Genomic DNA, 24301 nt, shown 5'->3' with positions numbered 1-24301 from the left:
CCCCCGAGCTGTTCCGGTCCCCCCTCCCCAGCCAGGGGCCATACTGACAGGAGGCTACACTGACCAGGGCCCTGGCAAGCACCAGCAGCAGTGCCTGTATTTCTCCATCCTGCTGCATTTACACACATGACTGCACCATCCTGGCCCCACCACCCTCCCCAGCCCTGCTGCGGGATGGGGGGCATGGGGATCCCCCCACTGCTCTGTGCCCTTAGTGGGGCAGGGAGCAGCTGGGGCATCACACCCCACAGCTACTGTGGGGCTGGCACAGCCCTGCCCACAGCCCCCCACCACCTACCCTTCCCCCGGCTCCCCCAGAACTGGGGCTGCCTCCCCCTCAGGGGCTCCAGCCTCACGGGCTTCAGTCTCAGAGGCTTCCTCTGCCTCCATGGCTTCAGCATTGGGGGCTGCAGCTGGGGGGACCACCTGCCCCTCTGCCGGGCCATGCCCGGGGCTGCTCACCCCTGCATCCCCCGCCAGCACAGCCCCAGCCTCTGCCAGTGACTCCCCAGGTCGCTGCACATGGGGCTGCCCCAGAGGTCCCTGACCCCTGCTGTGCAAGAACAGCAGCTCCGGGGGGTTGACCAGCCCGTCCTTGTTCAGGTCCTGCCTCTCCAGCACTTGGTCCACCAGTGGGACCACCTGCAGGGACGGGAGGAGGATGGGGTGAGGGTCCAGCCTGGGGGCTCCATGGGGCAGTGAGGGACCATACCCATGGAACCTACCACATAGGGGTCCAGCCACTCACTGTCCAGCGGCACCAGCACAGAGCTCAGCAGCTGCAGCAGCTCCAGCCCATCCAGGTGCCCGCTCTGGTCATGGTCATGCAGCACGAAGAGGTAGAGCAGGGCTGTGGAGCACAGGAGCCACGGGGCTGGGGCTGCATCCATGCTCCTGCCGGCCCCCAGCCCCCTGCTGCCGTGTGGCCTTACCCTGCTCCCGTGTCATGGTCTGCACGTCCCACTCCGGTGGCCCCAGGCTTCTCACCGTGCTCTGCAGCAGCCTGGAGGCAGCCAGGCTGCGTGTGGGCACCCACTGCCCCTGCCCTACAGCCTGCCCCAGGGCTGCTGTGCCCCACAGCCTGCCCCACCCTACAGCTGTCCCCAGGACCATGCTGCCTCGCAGGCAGCTGGGCACTGCCCAAGCACACCCCGCACTCCCACCCATCCGGCAATGAGGAGCCCCCGGGGCCAGGAGTGCAGGGCCCAGTGCCATTGGGGTCCCCGAGGGGCAGGACTCACTGCAGCATGGGCAGCTCCGGGCTCAGCAGGTCAGGGTCAGGGTCAGGATCCAGCCCTGTGGCTGCAGGGACTTCAGCCCTGGCCGGGGAGAGGGGTGGTGTTACTTGTGCCCCCAGGCAGGGGCATTGACCACCCTGGCCTGGCCTGATGTCCCCGCAATAACCCACACAAATGTCCTCTCCACCCATGGCCTTCACAGCCCTGCACACACCCCTGTGCCCACGAACCCTGTCCTTGTCTATGCACCCCCCAACCCTGGCACCCCCACCCAGCCATGCACCCAGCCACCCCCATGCACCCCACCCGCACTCATGAGCCCTGTCTGCACCTGTGCACCCAAACCACACCGCCCCCAAAGTTATGCCCCCCCCAGAGCTCTGCCCCACCAAAGTTCTGCCGCCCCATACCTCTGTCCCTCAGCCTTGGGGGCAGCCCACACCGTGGGGACCACCACCAGCAGCAACAGGATCACCACTGGGTTCTTCATCCTGCAACCTCAGGCTGCAGCCAGGTGAGAGCAGCTGGGTGCACGAGAGCAGCTGGATGGGTGCCCTGGCTCAGGAGGGGGCTGTGCCCAGCTACAGTGGGTGCTGGGGGAATCCGGCGTTTGGAGAAGGGCAGGGGGTGCGGAGCAGGTGAGGGGCTCTGCAGAGGCGCTTCCACTCTTACGGTCACGGCACCGTCCTGCCCCATCTCGTCCAGCCCCTGCCTCCCTGCTGCCAGCCCCTGCCACCCACCTTTGCACCTGCAGCAGCTCCCCCGACACCCACCCCACCCCCCGCGAGCCGGGCTGGAGCAGCAGCTCAGAGGGGGGGGCCGGGCAGCGCTGGGGGGCGTCCACCAGCTCCAGCGCGGCGGGGACACGGCAGGGACACGCTGGCACCGCACCGGCGGAACGCCTGTGTTGTACGTGGGCACGCCGCAGGGCACTGCTCGCACTGCACGCACTGCTCGCACACCGGGTGCCTCCGGGCCTGCCGCACGCCCCGCGTACCAACGGGCTGCCCGGCGCAGCGCACACACCCACAGCCACGAACACCCCTGCAGCCCGGTGCCCACTCACCCGGCCCCGGTACCACGTCTCAGTACCGCTCGGTGGCGCCCACCCCGCCCTGGGCCACGTAGCTGACACTTACCCGGGCACCGCCGCCAGCACCAGCACCGGCAGCGGCTGGGACACGCCCGGCCCGCCCGCCGGGCCCTCCCCTGCCCGGGGCGGGGGCTCAGCCCCACCCGGGGCGGCTCCGCCCGCGCCCCGCCGGCAGCGCAAGGGTTAACCGGCATCCTGCGCCCTTGCCCGCCTCAAAGATGGCCGCCGGGGCGACACGCGCCCACCGCGGAGCGGGACCGACGTGGGTGCAGCCGCTGAGTGGGCGGGGCCAGCGTTGCCCCAGCTCCCGCCGCCCCGGCCGGCTCCCCTCCAGCCACCGGCACCCCGCGCCGGCCCCGCCGCTCCCGGGCCCCACCGGCAGCGGCCAAGCCGTTACCTGCACCGCCTGCCGCACCGGCTACGGGTGGGCACCTGGGTCCGGCGAGCCACGGCCCCCCCCCACCACTCCCACCCGCCGCCTCCACCGTGGTCAACCCCTGAAAGTGCCGGGCAAGGGGCAGCTGCTGGGCGAGACGCCCACACCCTCCCCGCCCGCGGCAGAGCCGGGACAGCCTCGCAGAGCGGGGCCAGTGCCCATCCCGGCCCTGCTTCCCCGCTCAGAACCCCCCGCAGCACCGAAGGCCCGGTGGGCAGCCTGCTCTTCCACCCGCACCTGGCCACCGAGCCGGGCCAACGCCACAGCAGGTGCATGGGGGGGACACACCCGGCTGCTGGCATGGCCTGGCACCGATCCCAGGCCCCGTGCAGCTATGGGGGACAATGTAGGACCCAGGCCCCGCCCCCCCCCCCATTTCCGGCTCCCACACCCTAAGCGTGGCAGCTGGAGGGGACAGGGACAGCACTGGGGAGGGGGCTGTGTGGCAGGATGCTGCCTGCCCCCACAACAATAAACCCACGCAGCTGCAGCCACACGCCCGTGGGCTGGGCAGGGAGGGCCCAGAGCAGCCCCCCCCCCAGCCGGGAGCAGCACCAGAGCTGGCTCCTCACCCCCTGCAGCGCAGCTCCAGCATGGACACTGCTGCTTTTGCACTCCAGTTTTAATGGCAGCAGTGGGGTGGAGGGCTGGTGGGACCCCTCCTCTCTGGGGCCAGCCCCATGCCGCACCGCAGCCTGAACAGTCCCATCCAGCTGGGGCCCCATGCGGCTCCTGGACCCCTCATCCACGCCCCGAGCGCCAGCAGGGCGGGGGCTGGTCCCTCATCTGCTTTACAGTCTGTTTGGGATGGGCCAAGGCATGGCAGAGGCTGGCCGGCCTGGGGAGTCCATCCTGGTGCCTGGGGGGACACAGGGGCTACAGGAGCCCTGGGAAGGCAAGCTGCAGCAGCAGGATGGTGGCCACAATAAGCCCAGTACAGAGCAGCAGCAGCAGCCAGACAGGGAGAGAGCCTGCAGAGGAGAGAGGAGCGAGGATGGGTACTGCAGCCCCCGAGCCCCCCTCACCTCCTGGAGGACAGGCAGAGGCAGCCTGGCTCCGGGCTGGGGAGTGGTTGTAGTCACCCGTGGCAGCCCCCCAGCACCTACGTCGGCTGGGGAGCAGGTGCAGCTTGCAGCGGCTGTCAACAGCCACGCTGAGCAGGGCAGCCTCATTCCCTGCCAGCAGCTCCCGCCCACGCCGGCTCTCAGGGACAAATGCCACATCCGTCACCACGATGCCATGTGCCTCCTTCACATAGTACAGCCTCTGTGGGGCAGGACAAGGGGGTGGCCAGAAGCAGTGCAGCCCCTGGGGAGGGCACTGGGGCTACCCCTGCACCCCTCCCTGCCCAGCACCCTGCAGCTCACCTGCAGCGAGAAGGCAATGTGGATGGCGACAGAGCCCGTCACTGTGCCCAGCCCCAGGAAGGTGCCTGAATCACTGCAGGGGGGAGGACAGTAAGCAGGGGCTGATGTGGCCCCAGGTCCCACGCCTGCCCTGCCCTGGGGTACCTGATGGAGAGGCAGGAGATCACTTCGCTGCCACAGGGCCTGGTCAGCAGTGGCAGAAAGCTCTTCCCATCCCACTTGGTCAGGTAGCAGGGCGGGGGGCGGCGCTCCCGCTTGTGGGGCACCTGAACTGTGTAGAGCCGCAGTGCTCCAGTGTTGTCCTCCACGGCCCCAAACCTGCCGCAGGAAAGCAGGGGTGGCATCAGTCCCTATAGCCAGCACGGCCACCACCCCTTCACCCATGGCTGCAAGGTGAGGATCTGTGGGGGCTACAGCTCTCCCAGCACTCAGCACCTGCCCCACCTCCCAAGCCCAAACCTGGACCCAGACCCCACCCCACTAAAGCAGGCACCGCCCCTGCTCCTCCCCCAGCCCCAGGGAGCCCCTCACCACAAACACCACAGGGACTGGGAGAAGGCTCAGCCCAGGGCAGCTGCCGTGGGGGTGGTCTGTTCCCAGCCCCCCACCCACATGCCACAGCCCTCACCGGCAGGCCTGGTAGCGGTAAGCCCTGTCAGGAATGCCAGGCAGGTTCTCATTCCAGTGCAGCCCCGTTACCAGCTGGTCCTGCTGCCACACGCAGCACTGGAAGTCCCGTCCTGCCGTCACCACCTGCACACAGAAAGTGTGGGTGTCCAAGGATAGCTTTCCCTGCCGAACTGGGGAGCCCCCTGATGCTCACCTTGTTGTCAGGGCCCAGGGCAATATCTTCAATCTCTCCGTCATGGGCTTTGAACTCCAGCATCTTCTTCATGCTGGGGAACTGCAAGGGCAGAGCGGGCGTCAGCCATGCCCCATGGGCCAGGAGCCCTCAGCAGCCCCAGGCTCCCCCCGACACAGCATCTGCAGTTGCTTGGGAAAGGTGTCAGGAAGATGCAGCGTTATGGAATAACAGATGTTGCCAGTTTGGCACTACTGGGGCCTGGCATTCACCGCCAGATACACACCACTGCCGGCATGGCAATACCCAGCCTCAGCTCCGCCCTGCACCTACCTCCCAGAGGCGGAGGAAGCCGTCAGCACCACCGGTGACGAGCAGAGAGCAGTCAGCATTGAAGCGGACGGCCTTCTGCAGGGCATCGGGGCTGAAATCTGTGCGGACGCTGTGCAGGCTCTCCACCGTCACCTCACTTGTCTGGCTCTGTGTGTCACCCTGTCCCACCGAGCTGGGACCCTTCCGCTTCCGTGGCCCCTTCTCCCCACTGCCTGTGGTGGGGCAGATGACATGGAGCCCTCAGACAGCTCCCTGCCGCCAGGCAGGCTGAGCCCAGCAACCCAGCAAGCACAAGGAGTGGGGGGCAAAGGCAGGCCCGGAAAGGGGGGGGCAGTGGGCGCACAGCACTGCTCCACCTCCAAAGCACCCTCCAAACCACCCGGCACCCCACACCAGCCCCCCCGGGGAGAGCGGGACCTCACCATTCCGTGCGTCTGAGCCGCTCTTGGCCTCGGGTGCCTGCAGGCTGAAGCGCAGGATGTGGCAGCTGGCGTCCTGCCCCGCCGCGATGATGTCGTCGGCCAGAGCCATGGTCATGGTGGCGCGGGTCTCGGTGTCGTGGGAGTGGAGCAGGGAGGCGCTGAGCTGCCCCCCGATCTGCTCCAGCTGCAGGAAGTGCTGCGGGACGGGGCTCGGCCTCAGCCCCCGCCAGGCGCACCCCCGGCCCCCGCCCGGCCCCGCAGCGGGGACCTGCCCCGGGGCCACCCGCACGGCCGAGGACTCCCCCCGCTCCCCGCCCCGCTCCCCGCCGAGGGCCGCGGCCCCACCCCGCCCGCCCCCGGGCCCCGCCGCCCCCGGGTCCCCGCACACCCCGCCCGCCCGTCCGTCCGCGGGACCCCTGGCTGCGCCCGCACCACGCCATTGCGGATGCCGGTCTTGGCGGCTCCGCCGCCGCCGGCAGTGATGGCGAGCGGCCGCCGCGGGTGGAGGCGGACAGTGTAGAGCGGGAACGGCGCCCGATACAGCTCTGCCGGCCGCCGCGGCGCCATGGCTGCGCCGCACACGTCAGCGCGTCGCCGCGCCGTTACGTCACCGTGCCGCCACCACGGCCCCTGCCGCCATGGCCACGCCTCTGGTGCTGCACAGCGGCCAGCAGTGCACCCGCCCACCGCCACACAAGCCCCGCCCCTGCCGCCCGGGCCCGGACGGGAGGGGGCACCGCGGAGTGGGGGGTGTCCGGCCCCGCCCCCTCCGCATATCCCCCTGCCGTGGGGCAGCCCCCACGCAGCCGCGCGGGGCCCCCGTGTGGGTCAGGACACCCGCTGCTGCCCTACGGCCCCTCGCCCGGCCCCACGGCCGCGGAGGGGCATCGCTGCGGCCCGAGAGGGGCCCGGGACGGGGGTCTCTGCGCCACCTCCCCGCTTGGCCCCAGCCCCACCGCCCCCACCCACATTGCCGCGTGGGGCAGCGCGGGGTGGCAGGGGGCTGCCCGGCTCCCCGTGGGCCCCCCTAGCCTGTGACCCCCCCAGCCTCGGGGCCCCCCAGCAGCCTCGCTGTGCCTCCTCCATCCCAGCCTTGACCTGCCCCTCCCCTACTGGCCTCCCCCGCCACTGCAAGCACGCGGCCCCCGGGAGCCCTCACCCTGCTGCCCAGCAGGGATGCAGGGGTGCCCCAGGCTCCAGGTGTGCCGGGGCTGGAGCCAGGGTCACAGCGAGCTGCGGTGGGGGACGCTGCCCTCAGGGGGGACCCCTCAGCCCATGCTGGGCGGCAGCGGGTGCAGAAGCTCCCCACGGGGTGGGCCCGTCGGTGCAGGCAGCTGCCAGCCCCGCGCGCCGCACCGGGGCTGACACCCTGTGGGCAGGGCTGCCGGCAGGGCCGGGGTGCAGTGTGACCCCGTATGGGAGCCCTGCCCGGTGCACAGGCTGTGGTACGGCGGCTGCTATGTGGGTCCCGCGGCGCTGGGACCATGGGGCGGGCAGGACTGCTGCCGTGGGCGGCTGCGGGCTGGGGGAGGCTCCAGCTGGGACAGCCTGTATCCTCCTGCTCATCCCACGGTGCCAAGGAGGGGGAGGCGAGACGCCCGCCCAGACGAGGCCGTGGGCCGCGCTGTGCTGGGAGGCGGTGGGGGGATGTGCCAGTGCTCCCTGGGGCGCCCCGACCCACCAGTGCTTCGTGTGGCCGAGGCACAGGCAGGAGCGTGGGTAGGGGCTGCCTGGCAGGGCCGGCATGGCCGAGAGCATGGGGTGCGGTGTGGGGCCGGCCACCACGCATGGCTGCTCCATGGCCACCACCACCCGCAGCTCCCGGGGGAGGAGAGGCAGCAGCAGCCCCGCACGAGCTGCCCGGCATTTCTGGGGAGTGGGCGCAGGCAGGACCCCAGGGCCCTTGTCTGCCCACCCTGGCGACGAGGAGAGCCCCCTCGCAGAAGGACAGGTAAGGAGCTGGCCAAGCACACAAGGCAGCAGCGGGGAGCCCCATGGACATGCCTGCCACCCCTTGCCCTGCTGCATCACAGCCAGATGGCACAGGGGCCCCTGGGGTGCTGCTGGGGGGGCAGCCATAGGGAGGGGATGCATGCCAGGCAGTGCCAGCCCACTCAGCTTGGGTGCAGGTCACGGGCAGTACTGAGCCTGTTTGGCTGTGGGCAGGGGGACAGGGGCTGCCCCATGGCACGTGGGTGGGAGGGATGGATGTGTCCCTGGGGGCACAGACACCCCATGGGTCCTGGGTTCACCCAGGTATTGTGGAGGACAGGTGCTGTCCTCGTCCCTGCTGGGAGTGACAGTGACCATCCCAGCCTCAGCTGTGGGGTGCCACAGGCTCAGGGCTGGCTCAGCCCCCCTCTCTCCACAGGGGCCCCCGGGGCCACTGTGCCCCCAGAACGCGGCCCGGGAGCGAAGCCGTGTGCGGGCGCTGCGCCGGGCATTCCTGTCACTGCAGGCAGCCCTGCCCACCGTGCCCCCTGGCACCAAGCTCTCCAAGCTGGATGTCCTCGTCCTGGCCACCAGCTACATTGCTCATCTCAGCCATGTGCTGGGCTGTGGCCCCCCCCCACCTGTGCCCTCCCGCCCACCCCACGGACACCCACTCCTGCACCCCCTGAAGGTGAGACCTCTGTCCCGGGGTTCAGCTCCCCTGCACTGCACCCCGGGGTCCCCCTTGCATGACAGCATGCAGTCCCTGGGGTCCCCCATTAATCCCCTGTGTGCACTAGAAGCCAGCCCCCCAGGTCTCCCAGTCCACAATGCAGCCAGTCCCTGGGGTCCCCAGTGCACACCAGCAGCTGGTCCCTTGGCTTGCAGCCCCTCCACCCCAGCATCTCCCGCGTGCCCCATACACACTGGCACTGGTCCCCCGTGTTCCCCGTGCCCACCAGCACCAGTCCCAAGGTATCCCCAGAGTGCCCCATGCACACCAGCACCCAGTCCCCAGTGTACTCTGTGCACACCAGGAGCTGGTCCCTGGGGTCCCCCTCCTCCCTAGGCATGGGGCATGAGAAGCAGCAGGACAAAGGGCCCCGCTCCCAGCACCGACCCCTCTCCCTCTCTTGCAGAAGTGGCCGATGCGCTCCCGCCTCTATGCCGGCCCCTGGGGGGGGGCTGGTCCTGACCCCCCCGGAGCAGCCACAGCCACCAGCAGCCAGGAGCACACCAGCCTGGGGGACAGCAGGCTGGCAAGGGGGGAGAGCCCCCCCCGACCCCCCCAGTGCCCACAGCCACGGGAGCCCCTCCCTCTGCTCTCTCCCCACAGTATGGGGAGGCTGTGCCCCAGGGTGGGGATCGGGGGCAGTAGTAAGGATGGGGGAGGGGGCCAGTACTGATGGGATTCACACCCCCATCCTGCAGAGGTCCAGGAGCTCTGTGAGCAGCAGGATGCCAGAGCTCCCTGCCCTCACCCTGCCTGCAGCAGAGCAGGACTTGGGCCAGGACCTCGGGGACACTTGGGGTGGGGTCTGGTGGGAGCTCCCACCGTGCAGGGACAGGCATTATGGCGCCTGCCTGGCCTTGGGATGATAGGGCGGGACAGGACATGGACATGCTTCACACTGCCCATGGGGGCTGGTGGCTACCCACGGCAATAAACTTGCAGCGAGCACCCACCACCTGCCTCTTGTCTAGGCTGTGCCAGGGCTGCAGGATGGGCCCCCCATGAGACCCTCACCCCAGCTTAGCTGGGCCCAGAGAGTTGGGGGATGGGGGCCCTGCACTCCCCAGCCATGGAGCAGCTGACAACCCCCCCCCCCCCCCCCAAGCCATGCTCACCTGGTTCCCCCTGGCTGGGACCCCCGCCGCTGGCCCCGTGTCAGGGGAAAGGGGCCAGGGCCAAGGCTGCTGCCATAAATCTCCCCTGGCTGGCAAGGCTCCTGCTCCTGGGGGGCAGCGGGGCCCCCCCACTGCTTTGGGAGACAGGGGTCCCCTGTCCGCACAGGCTCCCAGCGGAATGGCAGGGAGGGGGCTGGTGCTGGGGCTCCTCTGACACTTGCACTCCAGAACAATTTATTGGGGGCACAGTGAACACAGAGATGGGTGATGGGGGTCTGGAAGGAGGAGGGGGCAGTGCTTGGCACCCCCAGGGGTCTGGGTGGCCCCCAACGCAGGACTGGTGCGTTAAGGCACGTGGCCAGGCTGGGGGCACCGGGCAGCATACCGGCCCGAGGCAGCGGAATAGGTCACCACTCTTGACACCACCCCACCCCATGGTCCCAGAGCCCCCCGGCGGGGGGGGGCAGAGCCCAGCACAGGCAGAGGCGCTGCTGGCAGGGGGTGCAGCCCAGACAGCCCCCCCCCGGGCAGGGACCCAGCCCCTCCTAGTTATTTGGTGCTCCCCAGCCCTATGCAGGCACCCCACAGGGGGTCCATGCCTCCCGGCCGGGGGTAGGCTGGGATAGGGGGCAGGGGGCAGCCAGGACCCCCCTGCCGGGGGTGGGGGTAGGCTCAGAAGGAGGTTTCCTGCAGGGCGTAGGTGGGGGCCCCAGCCGCACGAATGTAGCCCTGTCCCTCCTCTTCCTCCTGCAGCCCGGGCGGGGCCAGGCCGTTGGCCACCCCATTGCTCTTCACCGTGGCGTCTGCGTGGTCGGCACCCTGCAAGGACAGAGCGGGGGACAGCAGAAGCACGGCGGGGGGCGGGGCACCGACCACACACCACCCCCTTTCCCCAGGGTGCTGGGGTCTGGGCCCCTTACCTGGGCAGGGAAGGTCACCCCACAGCACAGCCTCTGCCTGTACTTCTGGGGCAGGCAGCAGAGCAGGCGGGGCAGCACCGGGTAGATGGTGCGGGGGTCCACATCAGCTGGCGGCGTGGGGCCTGGGGGGGAGAGCAGAGGGTGAGGGGGGGCGCGATACTGCTGGCCCCCCAACCCCCCCGCACTCACCAGTGAGCAGGCTGACCAGGAGCCCCACCAGGATGACGGTGGTGGAGTTGTGGGCGCTGTACCACATGTATGACAGGCTGTAAAACTTCTGCAGCCCTGTGGGGCTGGGGAAGAGGGGCATGAGGCGGGGAAAGAGATGGGGGGGGGGGGGAGCACAGAGCAGCACCCCTGCACCCCCCATGCTGCAGCACCTCAGCACTGAGCCCTCCATCCCGCTCACCTCTGGGGGGTCGGCGTGGGGGCCAGCAGGGTGGTGGTGAGAATGGTGGTGAGGTTGCCCGAAGCGGGGAGCGCTGTGCCATTGGGTGGGGGGGGCGCCTCAGCCGCCCTCATGTTGTGCAGCAGGCCACCAATGCCCACCCAGAAGGCCATGGCCAGCCCTGCCAGCAGCCCTGTGATAGCACCCTGTGCCAGGGGAGACAGAGGGCACTGACCTCCCACTGGGCTTGGGACACCCCAGACCCCCTGGCACTGCCCACCCTTTGGGGTCTGTGCCCCTGTCCAGGCAGGAGGACACTCACTGTGGGGTTGGCACAGGGGAAGAACATGCCCAGGCAGAAGAGTCCCAGGAGTGGGCCCCCCACCATGCCGAAGATGCTGATGGCCGCCTGTGGGGGAACAGACTGCAGCGATGGCCTGGGGCACCCACCAGCTGGGTGCCAGAGCTGGGGGGCCCCGCACCCCCACTCCTACCTGCAGCACAGGGCCCAGCATGGAGGACACGTAGGCCATCCCCAGGCACAGCAATCCATACCCAAGAGCTGGAGAAAGGAGCAGGGAGGGGTGTCATAGCAGTGATGGGAACCCCCAGTTGCAAGAAACATCCCCCCTGAGCCACCCCCTGCTCACCCAGCAGCTTGGAGAGCAGCGTGGCCCGTGACTCCGACAGCCCAGGGCAGTGGGGCCGGACCAGGTCCTCCATTGTCACAGTGGCCAGTGAGTTGAAGGCAGAAGAGATGGTGCTGGAGAGGAGAGGGAGCAGGAGGGGACTCAGCTGGGACCCCTCTAGCCACACCAGCCTCGGGGCTGCCTGCTTACCTGAGGGACCCGCTGAAGAGGCAGGCAACGAAGAGCCCAGGCAGCCCTGGCAGGTCCTGCAGCACGTCCATCACGAAGTACAACACCAGCTAGGGCAGGGGCATCAGCACCCACGGAGCCAGGGGGACCAGGGGAGACTGAGGTCTGGCCCTGAAGGCTCCAAAGTGTGGGGAACCCATCTGCCCACCTGGTCAGGAGAACTGTGGTGCTGGTTGGGTGCCAGTGGGTGCTCCTGGTTATAGACAAACATGACAAGGCCAGTCAGGCAGCTGAGGCAGAGAACGATCTGCTGGCAGGGGAAGACGGCGTAGCAGGAGCTGCGGGCACCAGACAAGTGTCAGAGGTGGGGGAAGTCGCCAGGGAGGAGCCCATCCCAGCCGTGGGACCACCAGCTCCACTCACAGCTTGGCCTCCTGCTCGCTGCGGGCGCTGAGGTACCGCTGCACCTGTGCCTGGTTCACCCCGTACAGCGACAGCATCATGAAGACACCCCCCACTGCCAGGGTCCAGAAGGTGTGCCGCTCAAAGGGGTCGGGGTCCAGGCTGTGAAGAGGCACCAGCAGGTGGGCAGTCACGGTGCCGAGTCCTCACCAGCACCCCACAGCACAGGAAAGGGGGCAGCAGGAATGGCCCCCGCCACCATGCCTAGGTCTGTCTTTCCCACCCCAGACCCTACCCAGCTTCCCTGTGTCCCCATGGCATGGTGTGGGGTGCCCAGCCCCAGGTGGGTGGAGGCATCTCAGCACATGGCACGGCAGAGCTGCGCCACTCACTTGATGCTGGAGATCTTGCCCTCCTTATCTGCCAGGTGCCAGACGCGGGCCATACCGCCCACCCGCTGGGCACCCACAATGATGACAGCCAGCTGCCCCGCGAACATCACCAGCGTCTGGAAGACGTCTGTCCAGATGACGGCCTTCAGCCCGCCCTGCAGAGGCACAGCACCTGTCACCGCAGCCGGGCGGTGGCACGGAGCGACCGCAGCCAGGCAGCAGCTGGCCCCACTGTGGCATGGTGGGCAGCGACTCACCAGCGTGGTGTACAGTGTGCAGACCAGCCCCATGGTGAGCACTGCACTCCAAAGGTCAAAGCCTGTCACTGGAAACGGCAGAGGCTGTTAATGAGGCTGCCACCCCCCCATGCAGGATGGAGCTTCCAGCATCACCCCCCTGCTCCTGTCCCCCCTTACCTGCATTAAGGGCCAGTGCGGGCGCGTAAAGCACCACCCCCATGTAGATGACCTGTAGGGAGAGCAGTGCTGCAGCCATGCATGGCCTGCAGTGCCCTGCACACCCTCCCCACCCCCACCCCCCACTCACCATCTGGAAGATGAAGGTGATGGTGCCAAAGACCCGCACAGTCTTGTTGAAGCGCAGCTCCAGGTACTGTGGGGGAGACGGGTCAGGGAACTGTCCCACCTGGACACGGGGTCCTAAGGAGGGGGGACATCCCCTGCATCCCCCATGTCCCCTTCATGACAGTGGGGAAGCAGAGGGGGGCACGCAGCCCTGCCCCAGCACCTTGGCTCCTGCTGCTGTGGAGGTAGGTGAAGTGCCTGAGGCAGGGGGACAGGGCAGGCACTGGACAAGCCGGGTGGGAGCCCTGTCTGTGGGGCACAGCAGGCTGGGTGGCAGGACAGCAGCACAAGGCAGCGAGGGAAGCTGAACCCCCCACTGGGCACCGTCAGCTTGTCCCCCAAGGACAGGCACTTGCCTGCACATGCTTCTGGGTGCAGGACTCGGTGCATGTCCCCCCCCGTCTCCCTGTGGGGATGAGCCTGCTCACCTCGTAGGTGCTGGTGATGCGCAGGCGGTAGAAGACGGGGATGAAGATGTGGGCTGGGATGAGCAGCCCCAGGAGGTAGGAGCAGCCGAGGAACCAGTACTCGGTACCGGAGCGGAAGATTTCGGCCGGCACTCCCAGGATGGCCACAGCTGACTGGAAGGTGGCCAGCAGGGAGAGGGCAACAGGCAGGAAGCTCATGTTGCGGTTGGCCAGAAGGAATTCCTGTACTGTGCGCTGCCTGTCCCCGCTCAGTGCGTAGAAGAGCCCGATGGCTGACGACAGCACCAGCAGCAGCACAAAGATGCTGTAGTCGATCACCGTGAACTCCATGGCGAGTGTCTTCAGTTGTCGCTGTCCTGCCGGAGCCACCACTACCCGGCCACCCGCCCCAGCTGTGCCCCACCAGCCTCATGGGCACACCAAGCCCTGGCAGCCACCCCGGCAGCAGGTCCTGGCCAGCATCTCCCTGGCACTCAGAGCTGCAGGAGGAGGGATGGGTGTCAGTGCTGGGACACTGCAGGGACCTTTGGGACACTGCAGAGACCTTCGCTCGCTCCTCAGCCTCAAGAAGGCAGCGTGAGGCAGGGGCCAGGCTGCATGAGAAACATCTCGTTCTCCGCCCTCTGGGCTGGGCTCAGCACCGCACGGCCCACCCCCAGGCCCTCGCCAAGAGAAACGGGAGCCTCTTCCAAAGAACACCGAGATCACAATTGCAAAAGAGTCCCACCCAGGACCCCGGCAGCACCGGCCCTGCCAGCCCCACGCAGCTCTGCCAAGCCCGGCAGAACCGGCCCAGTATGGCCAAACCCAACACAACCGCCCCCGGTGCAGGACAGTGCCGCCAAGCCCGGCAGCACCGGTCTTGCCCCAGCCAAACATAACACGACTCAACCACGCCAGCACCACACAGCCCCGCCAAGCCCGGCAGAGCTGCCCCCGGTGCAAGAGCTCAGCCAAGCCCAGCACAACCGGACCAGCCCTGGCGCCAGCCTGCTGCCCTGGGGCTGGCACAGCCCAGCCAGTGCCAGAGCAGCCGCCCCCACAGCAGCCCACCCTGCAGGATTGGCCCTACCGGCAGCTCCTAGCCCCACAGGACCCACGGATGGGGCTAGTGCAGGCAAGTGAACAGGCAGCAGAGCCCAGTGTGCACTGGTGAGGAGGCGCAGGAAGAGCCGTGGCACCCTCACCCAGCTGAGCAGAGGTTGGGCAGGGCGACCCCCACAACACGGGTCCCACACAGCTGGGAATGGACAGACAAGTGGGGATGGGCAGCCTTGGAGGCTCTGGGCAGCAGCAAGGCTGAGCAGACCCCTGAGCTGCTGCTGGCCCTGGCACACCCCTGCCTGCTCACAGGAACATTCCCAGGGGCTCCGTCAAACCTGTGCCCCCACCCCTGTCTCCAGCCCCTGCAGAGGAGGCTGCAGCCAGGCAGCCCCAGGGGCAGGGCAGGGAGGGGGCATGAGCACAGGCCCCCCTCTGCCTCTGTCAGCAGGCACGGGGCTATGAGGAGCTGGGAGCCAGCAAGTGCCAGGGGATTGGCGCGTGCTGGTGGGGCAGGGGGTGCAGGACACAGAGGGACCCCAGGCTGCCGTGCTGGCGGGGCAAGGGGTCCAGGATGCGGAGAGACCCCAGGCTGCCGTGCTGGTGGGGCAGCGTTGGGGCTGCTGCAGGGCAGCACAGAGCACACAGAGGATGAAGCCAGGCTGCCAGTGGCAGCAAAGGCAGGTAGGAAGGGGGGGGGGCTAGAGCTGTGCCTGCCATGATCCCTGGAGGAATGCCTGCTCAGGGCATACTTGGGGGGATTAGGCTGAGCCTGGCTGGCACCCCTGCACCCAGCACGGCTTGCCCAGGCCTGCCTGCTGCAGGGGCCAGGGAAGTGGGGTGGCTGTGCCAGCATGGGGCCCCACAGCAGTGCCAGGGCCAGCGGGGCAGGAATCAGGTGAGAGGGCATCGCCTCCCGGCCTCGCACACCACAGTCCCTGTCCAGGACACCACCCGCGTGGTGCTGCTCCCAGCCAGGGTCCAAGGTCACTCCACCACATTCCACTGTGGAGACTAAACACAGGGCAGGCGCTGCCGAGCCCCAACAGCTGTCCCACCAGCAGCGCAGCCCAAGGCCCGGCAGCCCCAGGCGTCCCCAGCCCAAGGCTCCCCTGTACCCCAGAGGCCCCCCAGTGTCCCTGAGGCCCTGCTGCCTCGAGCCTCGCGTCCCCCCATCCCCTGGCGTCGCCAGTCACCCTGCCTGAGGCCAGACACTCCTGTTCCTCCTTGTCACCGCCTTACACTTCCTTGCTCTCCCATGTCCCCGGTGACCCCGCTCGAGGTGCCACTGCCCAGCCCCGGTGTCCTCGGTGACCCCAGGTCACCTGCTCCTCCCTGCTGCCCAGTGCCCGGTGCCCCCAGCCCGAGGCCCGTCCCCCCGTCCTTCAGGGCCCCCGGTGCCCCCAGCCCAAGACTCCGACCCCCCTCGCCCCCGCTGTCCCCCGTGACCCCACCCGACCCCAAGCCCGGCTCCCCGCAGCCCCGGTGCCGGTCGAGGCAGCTGCAGGACAAGCCCCGGCCCCAGCGTGTGGCCCAAGCCCCGTAGGGGCGCTCCCGAACCGGGGGCGGGCGGTGACCTTGAGGGCCGCGGCGGCCCCGGTGCGACACTCACCGGCGGCGGCGACCGGCACGGAGGAGCTGGGCCCACGTGCCGCCCTAACAGCCACCGTCGCCTCCTGATGACGCAGGGCAGGCAACGCTGCCCTCACCGCCACTTCCGCCCGGCCCGGCGTCACGGGGGGCAGCGGGGGTGACGCGGGGCCGCCCCAGTGCCGGCCCTGCTTCGCTGCCTCGGGCAGGTCACCGCGCCCCGGCTCTCCCCGCCGCGGTCACCCCGTCCGCCGCCCAGAGAGCGCCTGACCCAGAGCGGTCCCGGTACAGCCCGCGGCCCCCCCGCTGAAGGGGCCCGGTCGCGTCCTGCCCGTGGGCCCGCGGCCAGCCCCTGCCGTGCCCGGGGCACCGGCGGCTTCCCGCCCGTCAGGGTCCCCCCTTCGCCGCGGTCCTCCCGGCCCCTCCGGTTGGCGGTGCCCGGGGAGCCTGGCACCGGGTGGTGGCACGGCACGGCACGGCACCTCGCCGCTGCCCCGTGAACGGGCGGGAAGCGCCGCTGTGCCTCGGTCTGCCGGGACAGCGCTGCCCGGTGCTGCCCGCCGTGCCCGCCAGGGGGCGCCCTCGCACCGGGCGTGTCCGCTGGGGCGGGCCCGGAAGCGTCCCGGGGACGGCGGGGGGTGAGGGCCGGGCTCGGCCGGGGCCATGGGCGCCTTCCTCCTCCTCCTCCTCCTCTTCCTGCCCTGGGCCGCCGGTGGCGCGGCGGTGAGCGATGGGGACCGGGGGGTTCCCGGGACAGGGGGGGTGCCGGGGACCGGGAGGGGGCTGCTCGGGGTCGAGGGGTGCCGGGAACCGGGGGGGTGCCCGGATCGGGAGGTGCCCGGGACCAGGGAGTGCCCGGGCTGGGAAGTGCCCAGGTCGGGAGGTTCCGAAGGTCGCCGAGGGCCCGGCCAGGGCGGGGGATGGTCAGAGGGGATCAGATCGGGGGGCTCCAGGAGTGCGGGCTGTCGGGGGGGCCCCTCCAAACGCCCCTGCCCCAGGTGTGCGGCCACTGCCCAGGACCGGTGCAGAACAGCTCCATAGTGGCCCAGTACTGCGCGTCCCGGGCTGGCACCGAGAGCGAGGGACGCTGCTGCTGGGAACGGGGCGCTCGCCCGGAGCGCCTGCTCGGGTATGGGGGGACGGGGATGCAGGGGTGGGTGCATGCGCGGGTGCTTGGGGCACAGAGGGTGTCGGGTGGCACATAATGGATGTGCTGGGGTTGTGGGAGGGTGCCTGGTGGTGGGGGGTGTCAGGGTGGGTGTTGGGGGACATGGGGCCAGGAGAATGCAGGGGTGGGGCGTGCAGGGGACATGTGGGATGGGGGTGCGGGGGGTGCCAGGCACACTGCCAGCCCTGCTGTAACTGCTGCCCCTTCCCAGGCTGGACCTGAGTGACTGCTCCCTGCGCAGCCTTCCCCCGGGGCTGGCTGAGGCTGCAGCCGCCATTGTCCTGTGAGTCCATGTGCCCCCTTGTCCCCTTTTCTGCTCCCTGTGAGGGGCTGGCCTGGGCGAGGGGCCTAGGCTGGGTCTGACGGGACACCCTCCTGCTCTGCAATGGGCCCCCAGGGCCAGCACAGTCCTGCCTTGCTGGTCCCCATCCTCACCCCAGCTGTCCCCAGGCCCCCAGCATCCTACTACCCAGGGGACAGCATCCTGTGTGGAAGGTGGTGGCAGTCAGAGGGAGTCCACAGTGACTGGAATAAGGGAAACATCACCCCCATTTTGAGAGAGGAAACCCTGGAAACCATCGACCAGGCAGCCTTGCTTCTCTGCCCAGTCAGAGCATGGGGCAGGTCCTCCTGGATGCTCTGTCAGGGCATATGCATGGCAGGGAGGTGATGTGGGACAGCCAGTATGGTGTCACCAAGGGCAAGTCATGCTTGACTCTCCTGGTGGCCTTCTACAATGGAGTGACCGTGCTGGTGGATAAGGGAAGAGCCACTGATGCCAGCTGTTTTGGCTTCTGTAAGGCTTTTGACACTGTCTCACATAACATCATGACATCCTTGTTGCTGAATTGGAGACATGTGGGCTTGATGGAGGGACTACACAAGGGGCATCCAAACAGTTGCAGCCAATGAATGGCTTGATGTCCAAATAGAGGTCACAGAATCACATAATTACAGCATCACAGCGTGGTCAGGGTTGGAAGCCAGCCCACCCCCTGCTCAAGCAGGCTCTCCTAGAGCAGCTGCGCAGGGCTGCAGCCAGGTGGGCTCTGGATGTCCCCAGAGAAGGAGACTGCACAGCCTCTCTGGGCAGCCTGTCCCCGTGCTCCGGCACCCTCAAGGGAAAGAAGTTTTTCCTGCTCTCCCCACGGAGCTCCCTGTGCTGCAGTTTGTGCCCGTTGCCCCTTATCCTGTTGCTGGGCACCGCTGACAAGAGCCCGGCCCCGGCCCCCTGACACTGGCCCTTAAGGTACCTGTGTGCATCGCTCAGGTCCCCTCTCAGCCTTCTCCTGCCCAGGCTGAACAGCCCCAGCTCCCGCAGCCTTTCCTCACAAGGGAGATGGTCCAGCCCCTCGCCATCAGTAACAAGTGGTGTCCCTCAGGGCTCTGTGCTGGGGCCAGTGCTGTTCAACGTCTTTATCAATGACATGGTGGACTGGAGCGCATCCTCAGCAGCTCTGCAGATGGCACCAAGCAGGGTGGTGCAGTTGATTTTACTGGGGGTGGGGAGGGTGGCCCTGGCATCTCCAGGATCCTGGACAAGCTCAAGAAGTGGGCCCCTGTGAAACTCCTGAGGTTCAACAAGGTCAAGAGCAAGGTTCCGTACTGGGGTTGGGGCAACCCCTGGTACCAATACCAGCTGGGGGATGAAGGGATAGAGAGCAGCCTTGCTGAGGTCCATGTGCCTGGCATGTGTTTGCAGGGACCTGACAGAGAACCCCCTGACGGCCCTTCCGAATGGCTCCTTCCTGGGCTTCACCCACCTGGAACGCCTGTGAGTACTGGAGTGGGGGGGTGCAGGGGCTGTCGTGATGCTGGGTACTGAGCTCTGCTCTGCAGCGCGGTGCCACTGGCACTGGATTGCCCAGGTGGGAGTGGCGCCTGGGAGGAGGTGACGACACATGGCAGCAGCCGGCTTTGTCAGGGCCAGAGGAACCCCTGCAACAGCTCCAGGGAGCTCGGTATGGTGTGGGAAGGAGGTGCCGTGTCCCCAGCACTGGGCGCTGTGGGACTGGCAGGTTGTGGCAGGTCCTGTGACCCACGTTGCTCTGTTCCACCAGACTGGCCATGCCCTGACAATGCTGCCTGTGCCCCAGATGGCCCTGGTCTCATCCAGTGCCTCTGTGACAGACCCTTCCACGGCTACAAGTGCCTGCGTGAGGTGAGTACCTGTGGGACAGGGCCCACCACTCCAAGTGCCACGGGGCAGCGCTGCTGATTGCTGCTTCCTCGCAGGGCACGTTCCCCACACTGCTCTTCTGTGGAATTCTGGGAGCCGCCACCCTGTCCCTGTCCCTCCTGCTGTGGCGAACCCAGCGATGGAAAGCCAAGACCCCCTGAAGCAGACAGGAGGATCAACGGTGCTGCTGAAGCCAGGGGCCGGGCCAGGCTGAGGGACTCTGTGTCTTGGGGGACTGCGTGCCCCGGGCCTGGGCTTGTAACGCGGTGGCTGGGGGTGAATAAACTCCATAGCAGCCTCTGCGTGTGTCGGTCCGACTGCTTCCCGGGACAGGCAGTGCGCAGGGCGGTGCGGGACCCCTCGGAGGGATTTGGGGCGCTGGCCCGCGGGAAAGGGCCCCCGCCGGCCCTCGGAAACCGGCACGGTGGGGAGACCGCTGGGTCGGAGCGCGGCGGGGGGCGTATCCATGCAGGTGCCACCGCTGCCGGGGCCGGTCGGGTCGCCATGAAGGGGGCGGGGGGTGTCTGTGGCGAGAGGCGGCGGCGGCTGGAGCCGGCCCGGCGGAGGCGCCCGCGGCAGGCGGTGGGACCGGATCTTATCGGCGGCGGTGCCCCGCGGCCCGGCCCCGGCCCCGGCCCCGGCCCCAGCAGGAGCGTCCTTCCGCGGCCGGGGCGGAGCAAAGCGGTGCGGTGCGGGCGGAGCGTGGGCGTGCCCATGCAGATGAGGCGCCGCGCGGGCTCCTGGGGGCCCGTTCCCGGTCGGGGCCGGCGGCGGCCACGGGCGTCCGCGGCGTCGTGCGGGCGCGCGGCGTCGGGCAGGCGCGGGGCGCGTGTCGGGACGTGTTCCGCGTGCGTGTTCCGCGGTGGCCGCGTTGTGGGTGCGCGTGCGTTGTTGTGCGGTGTTGTGTTGCGGGATACGTGTTCATACTTACCTGGCAGGGGAGACACCATGATCAGGCAGGTGGTTTTCCCAGGGCGAGGCTCATCCCCTGCACTCCGGGTGTGCTGACCCCTGCGATTTCCCCAAATGCGGGAAACTCGACTGCATAATTTGTGGTAGTGGGGGACTGCGTTCGCGCTCTCCCCTGGCTCGTACGGTTAATAACAGACCCTGTACTTCCACAGTAGCTTCCCGGGAGGCAGCGCCCTATGCCCCCTCCCCCCGGAAGTCGCTTTGCGCGCACCGGGTCGGGTTCGCTCCAGCCGGCTCTGCATTATCCGTCCGCGGGGCCCTGAGGCGCCGCGGGAGCTGGTGCAGGATTTTCCTTTGACGAAACGTGCGAGGGGCTGCAATGACGGACGAGAAGGGCTTTAAACCCCGCAGGATGTTCAGCCGTCAGCCCCTGCAAACGGCCACCCACGGCCCCGGGGAGGTGCCGACGCCATCGCGCCGCTGCCCATCACCAGGTCAGCTCGCTGGGAAGCGGACGAGCGCGCACGGAAAGTGGCTTCAGCCGCGTGAACTGTCCTCGGGCAACTCGAGACCCTCCCCCGAGCAATGCCCCCTCCTCACAGAGGGCGCCCCCCCGAGAGCACGCGAGGGCGTAGGAAGGCGAGCGCTGTGCAGTTAAACGGGAGCCCAGGCGCGCACGAACGGCGATTGAAAATGACGATCGCGCGTGACTGGGGCCGGGCCACTGTCGCTTGGCGCGTGCGAAGTTTGCCCTCTGCTGGCAGCCCTGGGGTTGTGCGCAGGTAACGACCGCACCCGACCGTGCTTGCAACAGCGCTGGAGGCGCTGCCCGGGCTGGTTCATCTGTTCTTCAACCACCGAGCCAGGGGAGAGCGCGAACGCAGTCCCCCACTACCACAAATTATGCAGTCGAGTTTCCCGCATTTGGGGAAATCGCAGGGGTCAGCACACCCGGAGTGCAGGGGATGAGCCTCGCCCTGGGAAAACCACCTGCCTGATCATGGTGTCTCCCCTGCCAGGTAAGTATGAACACGCACCCCGCAACACAACACCGCACAACACCGCACGCGCACCCACAACGCGGCCACCGCGGAACACGCGCGCGGAACACGCCGCGACACGCGCCCCGCGCCTGCCCGACGCCGCGCGCCCGCACGACGCCGCGGACGCCCGTGGCCGCCGCCGGCCCCGACCGGGAACGGGCCCCCAGGAGCCCGCGCGGCGCCTCATCTGCATGGGCACGCCCACGCTCCGCCCGCACCGCCCCGGCCGCTACGCCCCGCCCGAAGGAGGACGCTCCTGCCGGGGGCCGGGGCTGGGCCGCGGGGCACCGCCGCCGATAAGATCCGGTCCCACCGCCCGCCGCGGGCGCCTCCGCCGGGCCGGCTCCAGCCGCCGCCGCCTCTCGCCACAGACACCCCTGCCCCCTTCCCGCGGCCCCTGGGACACCGGCACCGCCCGGTGCTGCGCGGGGCTCGGCCGGCCGGAGCCTCTGAGGGCCGGGCAGCCGGCGGAAAGGCCGCAGGTGCTCTGGGAGCGCGGGGGCTTCCAGCGCTGGGCCCCGCCACCCCATCGCCCATCCCGGCCGCTGGGCTGTATGAGCCTTTGCAGCTGTCAGTCCCAGCCCTGCTGCCTGCCCCTCTCTTTCCGCCAGCCCCGGGGCAGGCGGTGCCGCGTACCCGTTGGCTTCAAGGCAGCGTCAGCCGAGCCCTCTCGTGCACTGCCACTGCGGTCAATATGCCCAGCTACGCCTGGTGCTGTCCTAAGCAGTTCCTCATCCACCCCCCATGCCTGGGGGCTGTTCCCACTGGCTCAAAGATTTTCTCCTGGTGCCTCTATCTGACGTTCACCTCAAATGTTATGTGCAGCCGCTTCTGTCCTTGGCCTGGGCTCTGCACGTGCACAGCATGTGCTGTTGTCCAACCGGCCCCAGCCCACGAGCAGCTGCTCCAGTCTGTGGGCACTGGAGTTTGTGTCACTGTGTCCGTGAAGCTGGACCGGCAGCACCAGCAGCACCCCCACCATGACAAGTCCTTGGTGGCAGGTCCTGCCCCAGCCAGTGCTTCGTGCAGGGGGATGGCTTGTGCAGGTGGGGGTGAATAATGAGCTATGTACAATGAGTGATGAATGGTATACTACTTTTCTAGAAAATGATGTGCTTATATAATTATCCAAAGTTGGGAGGTGTTCAAGGACCCTTATTGTCGACATGATGAATATACCAAGACCCTTAGTGTCAGCTCCAAGGATGTATTAGACACAAGGTCCTTGGATTCGTTATCATTTATAAGGGCCATCTGGTCCTAAGTTTCTGTTGTGGCCAAAACAAGGACTTTAAATCATGCTCATTAGCCTATCAAGGAACAGAGTCTGCGCAGAAACAAGAAGGTAAAAAGTTCACTGGAGGAAGACTCCTGATCTTCATCCTGAAGACCCCCAGACGACCACTCCTCAAGGACATTGTGCAGGTGCGAAATATGTAAATGAATTACCAGAATGTTAATGAATATGTAAATGATTTCCCGGAAAGCTAATACATGAGAAACCTGTATAAAAGAGGGTCTGAAAAGTCCTCTCGGTGTGCATGACTCTGGTGGAGTGATCCCCCATGCACTCAGCACTGCTGAATAAAGATAACCTCTGCTCGCTTGAATATTGCTAACTGATTCTTTAAATCAGGGGAAGCGGCATGCGTGGGACATTTGCCATGTTGTTTGGTGACATGTAACCGGCCGGTGGGTGTGTGAAGCACAAGCAGGGACAGTTTTGATCCAGAGGCAGCCGGGATAAACCCCGAGAGCCCCAGCAGTTCCCGTGGTAGGACGAGGTTTAGGAGCACAACCAGCAGCACCCAGACACCGGGAGGGGGGCGAGGGGGTCTGTTTGCATTTGCCGAGGGAGCACGAGGGCACATGGGGTGCTGGAGCTGGCGGGTGTGGGGCACTGTGACTGCGGGTGTTGACCGGCCCCTTGCCTTCACCGTGGAGGGCACAGAGGCTTTCAGGGCACCACGTGCTTGTCCCCTCCACGGGCACCTGCTCTTGCCGTACCGCTGTCAGCGCCCAGACCCCACGGTCCTGGCACTGGGGTCCCTGGGCTGCATGCGCTGTCATCACAGACCGTGTAGGTGCTGTTGTGTGGAGCCCTGGCAGAGCCCAGCACGAGCCAGTACCGCCCAGCGGGGTGCGGAGGCTGCAGCTCCCGCCTTCCCCTCTGCGGGCTCAGCCGGCTGCGGAGCACAGCCCGTGTCCCCGAGACACCCCCGGCCCCCTCGAGCACCCCCGGGCGCCCCCACGGTCCCGGCCACAGGCCCTGGCGCTGCCCCACGGGTCCCCTCCCGCTGCTGGCCCCGCTGTGGCTCCGGCTCCACGCAGCACCGGGGGGTGCCGGTGTCCCAGGGGCCGCGGGGCCGGTCGGGCCGCCGTGAAGGGGGCGGGGGGTGTCTGTGGCGAGAGGCGGCGGCGGCGGCTGGAGCCGGCCCGGCGGAGGCGCCCGCGGCAGGCGGTGGGACCGGACGTTACCGGCGGCGGGGCCCCGCGGCCCGGCCCTCGCGGCCGGGGCGTAGCGGCCGGGGCGGTGCGGGCGGGGCGTGGGCGTGCCCATGCAGATGAGGCGCCGCGCGGGCTCCTGGGGGCCCGTTCCCGGTCGGGGCCGGCGGCGGCCACGGGCGTCCGCGGCGTCGTGCGGGCGCGTGGCGTCGGGCAGGCGCGGGGCGCGTGTCGCGGCGTGTTCCGCGCGCGTGTTCCGCGGTGGCCGCGTCGTTGGTGCGCGTGCGTTGTTGTGCGGTGTTGTGTTGCGGGGTGCGTGTTCATACTTACCTGGCAGGGGAGACACCATGATCAGGCAGGTGGTTTTCCCAGGGCGAGGCTCATCCCCTGCACTCCGGGTGTGCTGACCCCTGCGATTTCCCCAAATGCGGGAAACTCGACTGCATAATTTGTGGTAGTGGGGGACTGCGTTCGCGCTCTCCCCTGGCTCGGTGGTTAATAATAGATATTGATTCCAGTT

The 24301-nt window shown here is 68.1% G+C and overlaps 5 protein-coding genes and 3 non-coding genes across 17 annotated transcripts; 4 read left to right on the top strand and 4 right to left on the bottom strand.

The window, feature by feature from the left end:
* Window positions 1-60: 60 nt before the first annotated feature.
* Window positions 61-3241, bottom strand: CGREF1 (cell growth regulator with EF-hand domain 1). Of its 6 annotated transcripts, none has more exons than XM_056344299.1 (6): window positions 2378-2435; window positions 1649-1831; window positions 1242-1319; window positions 933-1003; window positions 726-850; window positions 61-642 (listed from the first exon to the last, which is right to left on the bottom strand). In XM_056344299.1, exons 2-6 carry the CDS (start codon window positions 1726-1728, stop codon window positions 295-297), a joined length of 702 nt encoding a protein of 233 aa, XP_056200274.1. In that variant the 5' UTR covers window positions 1729-1831; window positions 2378-2435; the 3' UTR covers window positions 61-294. The 6 variants fall into 6 exon arrangements, with proteins under 6 accessions (XP_056200274.1, XP_056200276.1, XP_056200275.1 ...); XM_056344301.1 differs by having other exon boundaries at window positions 1649-1762; window positions 2378-2421; XM_056344300.1 differs by having other exon boundaries at window positions 2305-2384.
* Window positions 3242-3371: 130 nt separating this feature from the next.
* Window positions 3372-6292, bottom strand: PREB (prolactin regulatory element binding). Its single transcript, XM_056344289.1, has 9 exons — window positions 6124-6292; window positions 5692-5887; window positions 5270-5481; window positions 4958-5038; window positions 4763-4887; window positions 4279-4452; window positions 4135-4207; window positions 3874-4033; window positions 3372-3738 (listed from the first exon to the last, which is right to left on the bottom strand). The coding sequence occupies exons 1-9, from the start codon at window positions 6256-6258 to the stop codon at window positions 3644-3646; spliced, it is 1251 nt and encodes a 416-aa protein (XP_056200264.1). The 5' UTR covers window positions 6259-6292; the 3' UTR covers window positions 3372-3643.
* A 922-nt stretch (window positions 6293-7214) lies between these two features.
* TCF23 (transcription factor 23) lies at window positions 7215-9347 on the top strand. The gene is made up of 3 exons (XM_056344349.1): window positions 7215-7642; window positions 8063-8314; window positions 8763-9347. Exons 1-3 carry the CDS (start codon window positions 7436-7438, stop codon window positions 9027-9029), a joined length of 726 nt encoding a protein of 241 aa, XP_056200324.1. The 5' UTR covers window positions 7215-7435; the 3' UTR covers window positions 9030-9347.
* A 335-nt stretch (window positions 9348-9682) lies between these two features.
* Window positions 9683-16475, bottom strand: SLC5A6 (solute carrier family 5 member 6). Of its 4 annotated transcripts, XM_056344050.1 has the most exons (16): window positions 16057-16475; window positions 13404-13882; window positions 12938-13050; window positions 12808-12859; window positions 12649-12716; window positions 12392-12546; window positions 12021-12161; window positions 11806-11935; window positions 11619-11707; window positions 11430-11542; window positions 11274-11341; window positions 11102-11188; window positions 10801-10985; window positions 10581-10684; window positions 10392-10513; window positions 9683-10290 (listed from the first exon to the last, which is right to left on the bottom strand). In XM_056344050.1, the coding sequence occupies exons 2-16, from the start codon at window positions 13813-13815 to the stop codon at window positions 10144-10146; spliced, it is 1986 nt and encodes a 661-aa protein (XP_056200025.1). In that variant the 5' UTR covers window positions 13816-13882; window positions 16057-16475; the 3' UTR covers window positions 9683-10143. The 4 variants fall into 4 exon arrangements, with proteins under 4 accessions (XP_056200025.1, XP_056200026.1, XP_056200024.1 ...); XM_056344051.1 differs by lacking the exon at window positions 16057-16475 and having other exon boundaries at window positions 10581-10636; window positions 13404-15826; XM_056344049.1 differs by lacking the exon at window positions 16057-16475 and having other exon boundaries at window positions 13404-15825.
* A 121-nt stretch (window positions 16476-16596) lies between these two features.
* On the top strand, window positions 16597-19681 carry ATRAID (all-trans retinoic acid induced differentiation factor). Of its 2 annotated transcripts, XM_056344054.1 has the most exons (7): window positions 16597-16757; window positions 17033-17163; window positions 17414-17485; window positions 18905-18976; window positions 19042-19163; window positions 19263-19363; window positions 19438-19681. In XM_056344054.1, exons 1-7 carry the CDS (start codon window positions 16698-16700, stop codon window positions 19540-19542), a joined length of 663 nt encoding a protein of 220 aa, XP_056200029.1. In that variant the 5' UTR covers window positions 16597-16697; the 3' UTR covers window positions 19543-19681. The 2 variants fall into 2 exon arrangements, with proteins under 2 accessions (XP_056200029.1, XP_056200030.1); XM_056344055.1 differs by lacking the exon at window positions 17414-17485.
* A 623-nt stretch (window positions 19682-20304) lies between these two features.
* LOC130152014 (U1 spliceosomal RNA) lies at window positions 20305-20468 on the top strand. The gene has a single exon (XR_008822855.1). It is a non-coding gene; the product is annotated as a U1 spliceosomal RNA (small nuclear RNA).
* A 688-nt stretch (window positions 20469-21156) lies between these two features.
* Window positions 21157-21320, bottom strand: LOC130152013 (U1 spliceosomal RNA). The gene has a single exon (XR_008822854.1). It is a non-coding gene; the product is annotated as a U1 spliceosomal RNA (small nuclear RNA).
* Window positions 21321-24103: 2783 nt separating this feature from the next.
* LOC130152012 (U1 spliceosomal RNA) lies at window positions 24104-24267 on the top strand. The gene has a single exon (XR_008822853.1). It is a non-coding gene; the product is annotated as a U1 spliceosomal RNA (small nuclear RNA).
* The last annotated feature ends 34 nt before the right edge of the window (window positions 24268-24301 follow it).

This window comes from Falco biarmicus, chromosome 6 (genome assembly GCF_023638135.1).
Source record: "Falco biarmicus isolate bFalBia1 chromosome 6, bFalBia1.pri, whole genome shotgun sequence".
NCBI lineage: Eukaryota > Metazoa > Chordata > Aves > Falconiformes > Falconidae > Falco > Falco biarmicus.
This window is presented reverse-complemented; position numbering and strand designations above follow the sequence as displayed.

Bases quoted from the DNA above. Each gene is read 5' to 3' on its own strand.
- TCF23 (XM_056344349.1), top strand. From the start codon at position 7,436: ATGGCCGAGAGCATGGGGTGCGGTGTGGGGCCGGCCACCACGCATGGC. The intron at 7,643-8,062 runs GTAAGGAGCTGG...CTCTCTCCACAG, and splicing joins GCCCCCTCGCAGAAGGACAG to GGGCCCCCGGGGCCACTGTG. The intron at 8,315-8,762 runs GTGAGACCTCTG...CCTCTCTTGCAG, and splicing joins CACTCCTGCACCCCCTGAAG to AAGTGGCCGATGCGCTCCCG.
- PREB (XM_056344289.1), bottom strand. From the start codon at position 6,258: ATGGCGCCGCGGCGGCCGGCAGAGCTGTATCGGGCGCCGTTCCCGCTC. The intron at 5,888-6,123 runs GTGCGGGCGCAG...CCCGTCCCGCAG, and splicing joins CCGGCATCCGCAATGGCGTG to CACTTCCTGCAGCTGGAGCA. The intron at 3,739-3,873 runs GTAGGTGCTGGG...TCTCCTCTGCAG, and splicing joins GCACCTGCTCCCCAGCCGAC to GCTCTCTCCCTGTCTGGCTG.
- SLC5A6 (XM_056344050.1), bottom strand. From the start codon at position 13,815: ATGAGGCTGGTGGGGCACAGCTGGGGCGGGTGGCCGGGTAGTGGTGGC. The intron at 12,547-12,648 runs GTGAGTCGCTGC...GTGCCTCTGCAG, and splicing joins GCACACTGTACACCACGCTG to GGCGGGCTGAAGGCCGTCAT. The intron at 10,685-10,800 runs GTGAGCGGGATG...CCTCTTCCCCAG, and splicing joins CCCACGCCGACCCCCCAGAG to CCCCACAGGGCTGCAGAAGT.
- ATRAID (XM_056344054.1), top strand. From the start codon at position 16,698: ATGGGCGCCTTCCTCCTCCTCCTCCTCCTCTTCCTGCCCTGGGCCGCC. The intron at 16,758-17,032 runs GTGAGCGATGGG...CCCCTGCCCCAG, and splicing joins GGGCCGCCGGTGGCGCGGCG to GTGTGCGGCCACTGCCCAGG. The intron at 19,364-19,437 runs GTGAGTACCTGT...GCTTCCTCGCAG, and splicing joins GCTACAAGTGCCTGCGTGAG to GGCACGTTCCCCACACTGCT.
- CGREF1 (XM_056344297.1), bottom strand. From the start codon at position 2,525: ATGCCGGTTAACCCTTGCGCTGCCGGCGGGGCGCGGGCGGAGCCGCCC. The intron at 1,004-1,241 runs GTGAGTCCTGCC...GGCTGCCTCCAG, and splicing joins CCGGAGCTGCCCATGCTGCA to GCTGCTGCAGAGCACGGTGA. The intron at 851-932 runs GTAAGGCCACAC...TGTGCTCCACAG, and splicing joins GACCATGACACGGGAGCAGG to CCCTGCTCTACCTCTTCGTG.